The following is a 15702-nucleotide window of genomic DNA, read 5'->3' on the forward strand; positions in this document are numbered from 1 at the left end:
ATGTGGACACCTGACCACCTCACCAGTAGATGATTACTGGCCATCCGAACCTGGTAGTGCATGGTCTACCGCCATGGGACACGTCCACAAAATCAAAAGTTTCACAAATGACTTGTGACAAATGTGATACCCAAGACAGTACAACATTAAGAGTTCCTGAACCAGTATGATCCACATCACTAAGAATAGAGATCAGAAGGCTTCCTACCTGATTGTATGCATCTGTTTAGCTAATACATCTGAGCTCAATAGTTCAGGGTGGGACCTACATACTTTGGGCCATAAAGTGTATCTGAAAACCAGAAAACATATATCTTATGGAAACAATGAAAATGGCTACAGTAACCTGACAACAAGTTGATGTTTCTTCACTAGAGAGGACAATTTCTCTTCACTCTTGAAGACGTCCATCTCCAGTGGGGTTGTGTTGTTGTACTTCTTTGATAAATGATCCACTTGGTCTTTAATCATGGACACTGAAAAAACAAATATTACCTCAAGCACTTCAATTTACTAGTCCAAAAATACCGTTAGTGGATTCAAATGCATGGCCTAATAATCGTCCATATGTTAGTAATTTATTATCCAGATTCATTAAAGGGGTTGGTCAAGGTATAGAGAATATCTACCAATTTGTGAAAAAATGTACACAGTACTAAAATATCCCCTTTTTAAAGGTTTGTTCTGTTTTATTTTTTTCTTCATATTACTGTATTTAAGCCATGAATGCCCTTTGTTCAGTTGTAAGTCCACAGGACACTCCTGTTCATAAGATGGCCGGTTATGTGACCAGAGTTTTCAGCGCAGGATCAATGTTTTCCTATGGGGAAGAGTAGATTTCTGACAGTGCAAGGGCAGGTAGTCTCAGTATGAAGCCGGGGTCACACTAGCGAGTTTTACGGACGTATGAGAGGTGCAGAAAATACAGATTGCATACAGTACAATGCTTCTCTATGCCCCAGTTCATATCAGCTGTATTTTACTGATCCGTATTATGCGGTCTTCTATGGCCGTAGAAAATCGCAGCATGCTGCGTTTGTCATCGCCAATGAAAGCCTATGGGGGCGAGAAAATTAAGGATTACACACGGACCAGCAGTGTGACTTGCGAGAAATACGCACCGGTGTTCTATAGAAAAGCCGGCAATTCAGTGCGGTGTACAGTAAAATCACACTGACAGCTTACAGTAGAATAGCTAAAATAAATGTCTACACAAAGTATAACTTTTCAGAATATTTTCCCACGCTCGAGGTCATATGAGGACATCCAGCAGAGGGCGCATCACCGCAACTCGAGGTAACTACAGGTCATTCACCTACATTCCAGTCATTCGCAGGGTTTTTACAGGCAGGGGCGGCTGCATTAGCAGGCTTCTGCTTGTAAAATTAGTTAACCCTTTCAGATCAATTTACAGCGTGGGACTTGACTGAACGACGGAAGGTATGGGATATTGTTGTTTGTTTTGTTTACATTTGTTTCAGGTGACAAGGGTCTTCAGGTGGATTACCAGTATAATAAAATATTACAACAACATGTGTATTTATTTCATTAAAATACTTTGCAATAATGTGTGTGTGTTTTTTTAACCATTTCCTACTATTGGATTAATAATGGATAGGTGTCATAATTGACGCCTCTCCATTATTAATTTGGCTTAATGTCACCTTACATTAAGGTGATATTAACCCTTCATTACCCCATATCCCACCGCTACACGGGAATGGGAAGAGAATGGCCAAGTGCCAGAATAGGCGCATCTTCCAGATGTGCCTTTTCTGGGGTGGCTGGGGGCAGATGTTTTTAGCCGGGGGGTGGGGGGGCAATAACCATGGACCCTCTCCAGGCTATTAATATCTGTCCTCAGTCACTGGCTTTACCACTCTGGAGGAGAAAATTGCGCGGGAGTCCACGCCAATTTTTTCCGCGATTTAACCCTTTAATTTAATAACTAGAGCGCATACACACTACTAACATTAGTAGTGTGGAATATGCAAAAAAAAAAAAGGGATATGAGATGGTTTACTGTATGTAGTAAACCATGTCTCATATCATGTCGGGTTTGAGGAGATCGGAAAAGCCGGCAATTGAATTACCGGCTCTTCTGCTATCTAGCGCTGTATGAAATATTAAAATATATACATATATGTGTGTCTCACTGACATATATATATATATATATTTTTTTTTTTACGATTATTTGAGCCCATGGATCCATTGTATGTCTGTATTGCAAGCCTGCGAGAAAATTTCACCGCAGTACGGATGCCATACGGATTACATACGGAGGATGCCATGCGCAAAATACGCTGACACACCCTGCCTACGGATGACATACGGATCACGATTTTTGGGACTTTTCTGCGTATTACGGCCGTAAATAACGGACCGTATTTTCATACGCTGAGTGTGACACCGGCCTTATAATGAGAAGACTGAGTGATTAGTCCAACACATGCCCTTCTATCTAGAGCCATTTTATGGATGGGAGGGCCCAGTGGATCTGCCAAAGAAGGGGATGAGGCTTCAATTCGATGGAGCTGGGGTCAAATTTAGTCATATGTCAAACTTACAATGCACACGGAGAATATCTTCATCTAGATGAGAACATAAAATAATCCATCCTTTAAGAAAATAGTCCATCATGTCTCGTATCACCTGTTGTATGCCGCCTGATCAGAACAAGAGTTAATAGACCTCAACTTTCATCAATTTATAAAGTAAAATTACTCCATCTAAAAAGTGGAGTTGCGTCCTGTACACACCTGTAATTTTCAATTCCAGTTTTCTTCTAGGATCAAAATGACAAAATTCATGCAGAGGACAGATCTATTGCATAAAAGTTGCAAAAACACTAGAAGGACTCCAAAACCAGAATGCAGCCGGTCTGGTATCTGTTTCTTTAAGGGGTATTCCCATCTCCAAGATCTTATCTCATATGTAGTAGGTGTAGTAATATTATTATTATTATTATTATTATTATTAAAAATAATAATAATAATAATAATAATATGAGCAAATCTATCCAATTAGAAATGTAGTATAGTTCTCCTGATAACGGTCACTATATAAGTGGTCGTAGCCATGGATACTTAAGCTACTGCAATGGCCTGCACATGACGCAAGAGACATAGAAACATAGCATAGTTCTCTGGATAACCCATGTCTCTTACGTCATGTGCATGCCATTGCTGCAGCTTCGGTAACTCATGGTTACGACCACTCCTATAGTGACAGTTCGTTAATTGCTAGTGGTCATAACCATGGATATTTGCTGCACATGGAGTAAGAAACATATGTTATCAAGAGAACTATACAACATTTCTAAATGGAGGTATTTGCTGATATTATTAATACACCCACTACATATTGGGATAGGACTTTGGAAATGGGAATACCCCCTTTAAATGTAAAATTAGCAATAAAACATTAAAAGGTCTTGTCATAATTTGTCTAAATATTTTTTAGCTCCCAGAAATAAGATTCTCACACAGTGTCATGACACAGGGACCCCCAGCTATCAGCAGTTATCGGTGGAGTAACAGCAGGAGAGTTTGCATTTCCTTTGAAATGTGGTATCAGTGCAACCTAAGAATAACAAGGAGCCCATAAAACTAAGGATTTTTTACTTTGCATTTCTATATGTTATAGCCATATACAAATTGCAAAATGTTGTTTAAAAAGTTGAAATATCCCTTATCTATTTTACCACAGATCAGTAGATCAGACCAAGATGTCAACATTTTGACAAGTGTCATTATTACCTGCAGTAATTTCAACATTAGGATCTCTTGTAAGATAACTTATGACGGGTTCTGAAACATAACCAGATCCAAGTACCAGAATCCTCTTCTTCGATCCCACTGTCAGTAACTGGGCGTACTCTCTGGGAATTAAACAAAACTTCATTAAGATTCATGGATAACAAATAAATCAGAAAACATATTAATTTAAGTGACCTTGATTAAAATTAAGCCATCAAAAACATTGATCTGACATAGCATTGAGACCACTTCTAGGTAAAGGGATGGGACCCTTGAGGAAGTACCGTACATACCTGAGTATAAGCCGATCCCCCTAATTTTGCCACAAAAAACTGGTAAAAGTTAATGACTCGAGTATAAGCCTAGTGTGGGAAATGCAGCAGCTACCGGTAAATTTCAAAAATAAAAATAGATACAAATAAAAGTAAAATTAATTGAGACATCAGTAGGTTAAGTGTTTTTGAATATCCATATTGAATCAGGAGCCCCATATAATGCTCCATACAGTTTATGATGGGCTCCATAAGATGCTCTATATTAAAATATGCCCCATATAGTGCTGCACAAATGTTGATTATGGCCCCATAAGATGCTCCATAGAGATATTTGCCCCATATAATGCTGCACATAGCCCCATAAGATGCTCCATACAGATAATTGCCCCATATAATGCTGCACATGGCCCCATAAGATGCTCCATACAGATAATTGCCCCATATAATGCTGCACATGGCCCCATAAGATGCTCCATACAGATATTTGCCCCATATGCTGTTGCTGCGATTAAAAAAAATAAAAAATTACATACTCACCTCTCAGGCCCCCGACACTTGCTATACTCACCTATCCCGTTCCACCGCTGACCACCGCTGTGTCTTTCCGTCCTCTGCACGGACGTTCAGGCAGAGGGTGGTGCGCACTAATCGTGCCCTCTGACCTGAGCGTCACTGCAGAGGGCCTGGAACGGGGAGCAGGTGAATATCGCGCACAGAGTTATACTCACCTGCTCCTGGTGCAGTCCCTGCACGTTTTTTCCCCGGCGCCTGCAGCTTCTTCCTGTAGTGAGCGGTCACATGGTACCGCTCATTACAGTAATGAATATGCGGCTCCACCCCTATGGGAGTGGAGTTGGGTCCATATTCATTACTGTAATGAGCGGTACCATGTGACCGCTCAATACAGGAAGAAGCTGCGGGGAAAAGACGTCCAGGGACCGCGCCAGGAGCAGGTGAGTATTATTACACAGCTCCGCTCCCCGTCCCCTGCCGACCCCTGGGTATGACTCGAGTATAAGCAGAGAGGGTTACTTTCAGCCCCCAAAAAAGTGGGCTGAAAATCTCGGCTTATACTCGAGTATATATGTTAAGTAAACAGGCAGTTCTTTAGGCCACGTGCACAGGCTCAGTATTTGGTCAGCATTTTACCTCAGTATTTATAAGCCAAAACCAGGAGTGGGTGATAAATGCAGAAGTGGTGCATATGTTTCTATTATACTTTTCCTCGGATTGTCCCTCTCCTGATTTTGGCTTACAAATGCTGAGGTAAAAACTTCACCAATTATTGAACGTGTGAACATGGCCTTAGACTGATATCTTGGAAGAAGGACAAGGGACAAAAGATGTGAGTGACTAACAAGAGCTAAATTGTGCTCTAACAATGTTCCCCTACTGATTCCTGCTGCTCCCATCTCCAGCCTCATTCTTTCAAACAGACATGTGACCGCTGCAAACAGTCACTACACTAGTAGCATACACCTTCTGAACAAGAGGAGATATAGACATCAATGGGGTACCTGATGGATCATTAAGGTTAGAAGCCCTAGTTTTTATTTGTTTTCAGCATTGGGCCTTTTGTGATAATACATAGATGTTCCCTGTAATCTAGATAAACCGGACGTGTGTCATGTGACTGGCTGCAGACAATGGTCATGAGGGTGACGGCTTCGCTTTACATTTTTAAATTATGCAGCAGGATAATAAATCATTGGAAAGACGAGGAATAGAAGTGACTTTTACCTGCTCTCCCGCAGCTTCTGGATATATTTGTATTTAGGCATCAGCGTACCATTGCTTGCAATCACTGCCTGGGTTTAGCAATCACAAACGAGAAAAAAAAAAAAAAAAGCAATTGTTCAAAATGTTATCAAAGTCGAGCAATGAAGAGGATTAAATGGACAGAACGGTATAAAGACTTACATTCCGAACAACAGGAGAAAATTTTTCCTGCTCAATTGGTTTTGTAGCATTTGACATCAGCTGAAGAGGGGGAAAGACAAATTTACACAGGAATGGGTCAGTGCTAAAGCAAAAACAGCATCAAAACGATAAGGCTGAGGTCACACTAGCAGTATTTGGTCAGTATTTTACATCAGTATTTTACATCAGTAAACCAGGAGTGGGTGATAAATGCAGAAGTGGTGCATATGTTTCTATTATACTTTTCCTCTAATTGTTCCGATGAGCAGTATAGACATTTTTCTATGTGTACCCTTAAAACCCCAGCTACCCTAGTACAATGAAGAGTACGGCCACATCCAGGTGTTGGAAGCTTTTTAATACATAGAAAAAAAAAGAAAGAAAACAGACTATTTTTCATTAATGTGCTAGGTCAGATTTTCCTCCATTTTTGGCTGTATTTTGTATCTAATAAAGAAAGCCTCTCATACCCAAAGCAATAGAAAGAGACCTGATTCAGATGAATTTATTGATGGCCCATTCTCCAGAAATCACCATGTTTGATTGCCACATGATCATTTTTTATTTGCAGACAATTCCGCCCAGGAATTTCACTGCCCACTATGTCTGTATTTAAAAAATAAAAAAAAATCAGCTTGGTTTAAGTAGGTATACATGCAGTACATAAACGCATGTTCACATTGGCCATAAAGCACACAAAACCTACAAGAAACAAAATGATCTGTTTTTGATCACAAACAGCATAAATGCTATCTCTAATGCTGTAGATAAGCCCCCGATGCAACCTGAAAGATAAGAAAAACAGGTTATATTATACTCACCCAGGGGCGTTCCTGCTGCAGTCCGGTCCGATGGGCGTCGCGGTCCAGATCCGGCACCTCCCATCTTTATGCGATGATGTCCTCTTCTTTGCTTCCTTTCGCGGCTCCTGCGTAGGCGTACTTTATCTACCCTGTAAAGGGCAGCGCAAAGTACTGCAGTGCGCAGGCTCCGGGAAAGGTCAGAGAGGCCCAGCGCCTGCGCACTGCAGTACTTTGCTCTGCCCTCAACAGGGTAGATAAAGTACGCCTGCGCCGGAGCCGCAACAGGCAGCAAGGAAGAGGACGTCATTGCATGAAGATGGGAAGCGCCGGACCCGGACCGTGATGCCCATCAGACCGGACCGCCCCCCAGGTGAGTATAATATAAGCTGTTTATTTATCTTTCAGGATACATCGGGGGTTTATCTACAGCATTAGATAATGCTGTAGATAAGCCCCTAAAGGCGGTGGCCGCAGCTTATTTACGAAAAAGTAGGTGACAGATTCCATTTAAATGTGGTTTCTAGTTCAGGAAAGGGCGGCCACACCCCGGATTGCACAGAATGCAAAAAAAAAAAAAAAAATCAAAGGACCTCCCGATCAGAGTCACCTTGTCGCGGTGGGATGGCTTTTATGCTATCTTTGATCAAAAACAGTATTACAAAGAACTCTGTTATTTAACCCCTAAATCACATTGGACGTACTATCCCGTCGAGGTGACCTGGGACATAATTCCCAGTGACGGCATAGTACGTCCAGCGCGATCAGCCGCGCTCACGGGGGGAGCGCGGCCGGGTGTTAGCTGACTATCGCAGCTGACATCCGGCACTATGTGCCAGGAGCGGTCACGGACCGCTCCCGGCACATTAACCTCCGGAACACTGCAATCAAACATGATCACAGTGTTCCGGCGGCACAGGGAAGCATCGTGCAGGGAGGGGGCTCCCTGCATGCTTCCCTGAGACCCTCAGAGCAACGCGATGTGATCGCATTGCTTCGAGGGTCTCCTACCTCCTCCTCCCTGCAGGCCCCGGATCCAAAATGGCCACAGGGGGCCTTCCAGGTCCTGCAGGGAGGTGGCTGCAGTGCCTGTGTGATCACTGCTCTGACACAGTGCACTGTAAAGTGTCAGATCAGCGATCTGACACTATAGTGTCCACACTGGGACAAAGTAAAAAAGTTAAATAAAAAATATTTACATGTGTAAAAAAAAAAAAAAAAAAAACCTTAAATAAAGAAGAAAAAAAATTGTTCCAATAAATACATTTCTTTATCTAAATAAAAAAACAAACAATAAAAGTACACATATTTAGTACTGCCACATCCGTAGCGACACGACCTATAAAACTGTACCACTAGTTAACCCCTTCAGTGAACACCGTCACAAAAAAAACGAGGCAAAAAACAACGCTTTATTATCATACTGCTGAACAAAAAGGGGAATAACACGCGATAAAAAAAAAGGATATAAATATCCACGGTACCGCTGAAAATGTCATCTTGTCCTGCAAAAAACGAGCCGCCATACAGCATCATCAGCGAAAAAGTAAAAAAGTTATAGTCCTCAGAATAAAGCGATGCAAAAATAATTATTTTTTATATAAAATAGTTTGTATTGTACAAAAGCGCCAAAACATAAAAAAAGATATAAATGAGGTATTGCTGTAATCGTACTGACCCGAAGAATAAAACTGCTTTATCAATTTTACCAAACGCAGAACGGTACAAAAGCCCCTCCAAAAAGAAATTCACGAATAGCTGATTTTTGGTCGTTCTGCCACACAAAAATCAGACTAAAAAGCGATCAAAAAATGTCTCGTGCCCGAAAATGTTACCAATAAAAACGTCAACTCATCCCGCAAAAAACAAGACCTTACATGACTCTGTGGACCAAAATATGGAAAAATTATAGCTCTCAAATTGTGGAGACGCAAAAACTATTTTTTGCAATAAAAAGCGTCTTTTAGTGTGTGACAGCTGCCAATCATAAAAATCCGCTAAAAAAAACAGCTATAAATAGTAAATCAAGCCCCCCTTCATCACCCCCTCAGTTAGGGAAAAAAAAAAAAAAAATTTATTTATTTCCATTTTCCCATTAGGATTAGGGTTGGGGCTACATTTATGGTTGGGATTAGGAGTGTGTAAGGGTTAGGGGTGTGGTTAGGGTTACCTTTGGGATTAGGGTTGTGTTGGAGTTAGGGGTGTGTTTAGGGTTGGGATTAGGGTTAGGGGTGTGGTTGGGATTAGGGTTAGGGGCATGTTCGGGTTAGGGGTGTGATTAGAGTTAGAGTTTCGGTTAGAATTGGGGGATTTCCACTGTTTAGGTACATCAGGGGCTCCCCAAACGCGACATGGCGTCCGATCTCAATTCCAGCCAATTCTGCGTTGAAAAAGTAAAACAGTGCTCCCTCCCTTCCGAGCTCTCCTGTGTGCCCAAACAGGGGTTTGCCCCAACATATGGGGTATCAGCGTACTCAGGACAAATTGCACAACAACTTTTGGCGTCCAATTTCTCCTGTTACCCTTGGTAAAATAAAAAAATTGGAGCTGAATTCAATTTTTTTGTGACCAAAAGTTAAATGTTAATTTTTTTTTTTAATCATTCCAAAAAATCCTGTGAAACACCTGAAGGGTTAATAAACTTCTTGAATGTGGTTTTGAGCACCTTGAGGGGTGCAGTTTTTAGAATGGTGTCACACTTGGGTATTGTCTATCACATAGACCCCTCAAAGTGACTTCAAATGAGATGTGGTCCCTAAAAAAAAAAATGGTGTTGTAAAAATGAGAAATTGCTGGTCAACTTTTAACCCTTATAATTCCCTAACAAAAAAATGTTGGTTCCAAAATTGTACTGATGTAAAGTAGACATGTGGGAAATGTTATTTATTAAGTATTTTGTGTGACATATCTCTGTGATTTAAGGGCATAAAAATTCAAAGTTGGAAAATTGCGAAATTTTCAAAATGTTCGCCAAAGTTCCATTTTTTTCACAAATAAACGCAGGTAATATCAAAGAAATTTTACCACTATTATGAAGTACAACATGTCACGAGAAAACAATGTCAAAATCTTTAAAGGGACAGTGGTCAGAATTGTAAAAAGTGGCCGGGTCATTAACGTGCAAACCACCGTTGGGGTTAAATGCACTTTTGCTTTTTACTTATTTAGTTACAGCAGGGTTTTTGCTCATTTTGTTTCTTGTAGGTTTTGTATGTCTGTATTTTGTTCTGTCCCAACCTGTAGAACTTGTCTGAGTAGTTGCAGAAATGGGCAAAGGATGCGGCAATCCCCTCCCACCATGGGGATAATGCCATATTGTATTGGAAAACGATCACTGCAGATCTGTTTATACAGACAATATAAACCAAGAACGCCTGGGGAAGCACCACACCATTAGCACTGGAGCGGCAGCGGATGGGAGATTTATACCTACATCCAGGGAACACTGGTGGGAATTTCTCTATGGGTCTTCTATTACTCCTAGTGCTATAAAATGATTTCCATTCTTCATTTTCTACAGTGAATTAACTTCCATACTACTCAGCCTTGAAACAGTAATGTAACAGAAAAGAACAAAGTAACCACATGACACTTGTAAACCTTGGTAGCATTACACCCCGGGTGAGCCCAGGACCTCAGCGCTCCACTTATTTCATATACATGGGATATTGGCACGCTTCCCCTCTTAATGCATCACCAGCTTACCTTGAAAGGACTGCCAGACGGAGATTAACTTATAAGAACTAAAGCTTGTCAAGAAGCAGGCATTTGCATTCATCAATTCACCACTAACAGACCTAAAATATTACAAATCTACGGCTCGCCAGGTCCCAGCTATACAAAGATACAAAGAACTTTCTTGGAAAAATAAAAATGTGCTGCCTTCACCTGAGAAACTGAGACTTTGTCCACAAAAGAGCTACAGAAATGCCCGAAAAATAGATACGGTAATAAGAAAGACTTGGTATACTCACCATCTCCTCAACGTATGGGAACAACATGTCTCCAAAGTACTCCGTGGCTTCTATAGGAAGCTGCGCAGGCAAATTATCAATGGAGCACATCAGAATACCATTTCCTTCAACGCTAGAACATAGGAACAAGTTTATTCCGGCAGTAAAGGGTTTCATTTTGGTTCAAAGGCGAAAAAAAAGAATAATACGACTTACCTGTCATGAATAATATGCTGGTCGGCGTCATACATGCAAAAAGGCATATCGATGGTGGTACACTCAGTCATGAAATCTATGGATCCCCCAGTGTCTGCAGAGATGTCACCGATGGCTAAAAGTCTGAAGAATTAAAGTAACACATTTATGACGTGGAACAGAGCACTAAAGCGAGATGGCAGCACAAGACCCCATCCCTCTCAACGACGGGACACGCTGAGTATTCAGGTAAATGCAATTATCTACAGTAGCTTTAATGGTCGGCACGCAAAGACAAACAGGACACAGAAAGTTGAAAAAGAAAATCGACAGGGAGACTATAGAACTAATGACCGTGGATTAGCCACATACAAAGCAACGTTTCCCAACTCATTTACCAACGTAAAGGAGTTTTCCCAACTTAGCCAAGATAGAGGACAGATTGCTGACCACTGGGGTCCAACTGTTGGGACCCTGACCAATCTTAGGCCTCTTTCACATTTCCGTCGGTACGGGGCCGTCGCTAACCGTCGGCCCGACGGATGTTGTGCAAAATTGTGCACAATGTGGGCAGCGGATGCAGTTTTCCGACGCATCCGCTGCCCACTATGAAGTCCGGGGAGGAGGGGGCGGAGTTCTGGCCGCGCATGCGCGGTCGGAAATGGTGGTTCCGACGGACGAAAAAAACGTTACACTGAACGTTTTTTCGTCACGACAGTCCGTCAAAACACGACGCATCCATTGCGCGACAGATGCGACGTGTGGCCATACGTCGCAATGCGTCGCTAATGCAAGTCTATGGAAAAAATACGCATCCTGCGGGCAACTTTACAGGATGCATTTTTTCTCCAAAACGACGCATTGCGACGTACGTCACACAACGCAAGTGTGAAAGAAGTCTTAGTAACTGAGAGGACTGCCTGTACAGAGCGATGGACGCACATGTGCACCATAGCTTAATTCATTCTCTTCTGTCAGGGGATTGGTGTATATGCATGGTCACTGCTCCATTCTAATGCGCCACTTTATTTCTCAGGATCAGTAGGAGTCCCCGTAATCAGACACAAGAAATTAGTTGGGAATACCCCTTTAAGGGCATGTACACACGCAGCAGAAACTCACAGCTGCAGATATCGGTGCAAAGTTGTGGCAAATTCACTGAAATACATCCACAACACAGTCCACATGCCATGCGGTGATGTAACCTCATCCACTTGCCTGCTATTATATAGATTTACTGCAGCAATTATGTCCCATGTGAATTTATCCTTAGGATGAATTTACCTACATTTAGGTGCCAAATTTTGAACCAAAAACTGTAATGTCTTCAAAAACAATAAGAAATATTCAGGAATGACTTCTACTTCTTCCTGCTGCATCAAATCTTGCCTCAAATGGTACTGTGTATGCAGGGTTCCTGTCTTGGGTGTGTTCACACTGAGTTTTTCGGAGCAGAAACAGCAAAAGCCATCAAACCCCTCAAAACTTGTGGTCTTTGGACTGTTTCCGTTTGTGTGTGCACATCGAGGTTTTGCTCAGTTTCTGCTCTGAAACCTCTGCAAAAAGACTCGTTTTTGAAGAGGATTTGCAGAGTTTCCACCCAGTTTCAGCCCCAAAACCTTCTAAAACAACTCTGAGAGCACATTCCTTCTATAAAAGTGCACACAAAGTTTTTATGAGGAGATCAAACTGATAAATTTTCCAGTGGAAACTACTTCAGGAAATGCTCATTTAAAAAGGTATGCTTCCATTGAGTTTTTGAGGCATTTCTGGGTCAGAAATGGAAAGGAAACTCTCCAAATCCTTCTAAAAAACTTGGAGCGTCTACTCCGTAAATTCAGGGTGCAAATACCCTTAGAGCTTTTATGTGGATTTTTTTGTAAAGAGTTTTTCAAGTGTTTTTGCAGAGTTTTTCTTTTTATTGCAGCCTTTGGACAATGCCTAGGTCAAAGTAAATTCCAACAGGAGATATTACAAAAAAGTGATGGGTACTCTCATTTCTCCCAACAAGAAGTTTTCAAAATCTGAAGTGAAAGAAAAACACAATCATTTTACAATTGAAATGACTAAGAAGATTTCTTTTTAAGCTTTACGTGATTTTTCAGGCACTTTTAAGAGCGGACTTTTTCTAAAAGTTTCAGAAAAAAACTCAAGAGTGCTCATGGCCAGATACTGTCTTTAGGACAGTTGTCTTTGCCTTCTCCTTCTTTGCATAGCACTCACTTGCAGATTCCTTGCAGTGGCACAAACTACATTGCAGAAAGGAGCATACATGAAAAAACAAGCATGGTATATCACAACAGCGGTGCCGGTGGCGGTGCAGCAGTGCATACTTGTGCGGTAGTTCTGGACATCCCTCTGTGACAACAGCAGTAGACTTAACCGGCGCTAGCAGCCTTTGAGCATCCTGTCTGTTGAGCAAACGGGGGGTATGGGGATCCCAATATATTCCATTAATTAAACATGTTGTGTAAGGTGCAATCTTTTGGGGGGAAAAAAGAACAGGAAAAGAAAAAGGATTAGTATGGTTGCCATGTCATACAGATAGGCCAATATAAAAAATAGATAGAACACAACTCAAGTATAGGGTGGTAGACTGCGATATAAGATCATTTATTGATTAAAGCAGTCATGTAATACATGTATGAACTAAAGAAACATTTCTTACACTTACATCAATATTAAACCTTGAGGTATAAAGTTCTGGATTCTTATCATATTCTACTGGATCATAGACACCATCGGTTTTCCTTACAAGGTGGTGATGACGGCTTAGCACAGTTGCATACACTTTTCGGAGATCTGCAGGGAAGATGAAAGATGATTGGGTGGCAGACATAGCACGGAAAAAAAAAAATCTCTCTGCCAAGAAATGCGTTTTACCTCCAGTCTTGGAAACTTCTCTCAGCTCATGAGGTTCTACAAATTCGCAGGGTAATTCATTAAACATTTCCTGAGCTCCCTAATTTGCAAGAAAGAATTTAACAAATTGAAAAAAAATAATTAACACCCAGCGTTTGCTGCATTTCACGTCAAATTCTAAAGTGAAAAACAAAAATGTTTTTGTATAATGATCCATGGCTGGGAAATTTATTGTCCAGACATTCGGTAATGTGCATAAACAACATTCACATTCATTCTTAAAGTGTAAAGGAAACGATTTACATTTGTTTTCCATTAATCAATAGAACAAGATGTGATAAGAATATTGTAATATATTTTATTACAGAACAATGTGGGCCCCCCGAGGAAGCCGTGGGCAAAAACCGCGTAGGGGCGTGTGTCAGCATTAATGGAGAAGGAGAAGGGCAAGATCTTATTATGAGGATAGTAATTCTTGCTGCATATACAAGATTGTGGGTCACTAGACTGTGGGACACCTCCCTGACATATTTCTGCAGTATTAGGTCCTTGTAATGCCCTAATTAGTATTGAGCACTGGCACTTTAGGTTGTTATAATGAGTAAATACAGGGACTCACTACTTCTGTCAGAACTCATGTCCTTCTCCCCTCCATAAATATGATACTGAGTACTTTTGGTGCACCTTGTCCTAATATTCGAATATCTCTATATGATTATATTACTATAGTGTTGTATTATACTTTGTTCGTTTTAGTACTTGAAATAAACAGATAATTTTTATGGATAAATGTGAGGTGCTATACTTCATTTTTTCTTGTGGTTGGCTATATTTTAGGGCTGTTCAGAGGTCAGTGACAAATGGTCGGATTGCACTGCACAAGCTGGCTGGCAGCACGTCTCCTGACCCGAGCGTGACAGCTTCACAGACCTATATGACGCTATCATGCTCGGGTGCGGAGATGCATCTTCAGTCCATGCATTGCGATCAGACCTCGGACCGATTATCACTGACATCTGAAACTGGCCTCAGTCACATTAGTCATTTAAAATCCTGGCGTATTCCATTTGCTCTTGACAGTGAAAGGAAAAAAAAAAAAAAATCAGGTTCTCACTTTTGAAACATTGCCTGTCCCAGTAAACACAAAGGTCAGAGGTCCAATAGATTTTGGCATCAAGCCAAGAGATATTTCATATCCCGCATCCCTCACAGCCTGGACAGCTTGGCTGCTGTTCCGGTAGTTATGAGCCATACCTATATGCTGCAAACACAAAAAAACACAGCATAAAGGAACAATGAAAGAAATGAAACCAGTCTAAAAGCCAAAAAGCAACCTATTAAAGGTTCAGTCTAATAACTGATATCATGTTAGTACATTTGACTCAACTTACCATGAAAGGTGTGTGGTGTCCCAGTGCAAGGAACCTCAGGCCCAATCCATGCAACATGTTGATCATTCCTACATAGATGGATTGAATGGGTTCAGTTGGGGGTGTTTTTTTAGGTGCACAATGTACATCACTCACAGACAAGTATGGCATTCGAGCTTGAGAAAAGGCGATTACATGACTGCATGTTGCATCTCTAGAACAGAATGCCACCACCGCTGTATTGTCTACATACACACAGCCACAGTTCTTCAAGAGCTCAATTTTATCTCCATGTATAACCTTTTTCATTTTCACATTTTAAGTCTGAATACATATTTCTAATTTGCAGTGCCACCTTTTCAAGGTGGATGATTTAAATACCTATTGTATTTTTTGGACTATAAGACACTTTTTTCCTCCAAAAATTTGGAAGAAAAAGGGGATGCGTCTTATAGTCCGGATGTACTGCTCTGGCTATGGATGGGGAGTGTCAGCGGTGGAGCAGCGGGTCGCAGGAGCCTGGTGCTGTGGCTATCCCCTGTGCCCGCTGTTAAAGAGAAGTGAACA

The 15702-nt window shown here is 41.2% G+C and overlaps 1 protein-coding gene across 1 annotated transcript in view; it reads right to left on the reverse strand.

Annotated features, from left to right (window-relative positions):
• Positions 1-15702, reverse strand: part of AASS (aminoadipate-semialdehyde synthase) — a 78372-nt gene that overhangs the window by 19537 nt on the left and 43133 nt on the right. Inside the window, exons 5-15 of the mRNA XM_069764887.1 lie at positions 15157-15224; positions 14880-15026; positions 13787-13865; positions 13578-13705; positions 13237-13385; positions 10925-11047; positions 10730-10841; positions 5956-6015; positions 5776-5843; positions 3761-3882; positions 347-476 (exon numbers count right to left, since the gene is read on the reverse strand). Coding sequence (XP_069620988.1) covers positions 347-476; positions 3761-3882; positions 5776-5843; positions 5956-6015; positions 10730-10841; positions 10925-11047; positions 13237-13385; positions 13578-13705; positions 13787-13865; positions 14880-15026; positions 15157-15224 — 1186 coding nt within the window. The remainder of the gene's footprint in view (positions 1-346; positions 477-3760; positions 3883-5775; positions 5844-5955; positions 6016-10729; positions 10842-10924; positions 11048-13236; positions 13386-13577; positions 13706-13786; positions 13866-14879; positions 15027-15156; positions 15225-15702) is intronic.

Source organism: Ranitomeya imitator, chromosome 4 (genome assembly GCF_032444005.1).
Source record: "Ranitomeya imitator isolate aRanImi1 chromosome 4, aRanImi1.pri, whole genome shotgun sequence".
Classification (NCBI taxonomy): domain Eukaryota; kingdom Metazoa; phylum Chordata; class Amphibia; order Anura; family Dendrobatidae; genus Ranitomeya; species Ranitomeya imitator.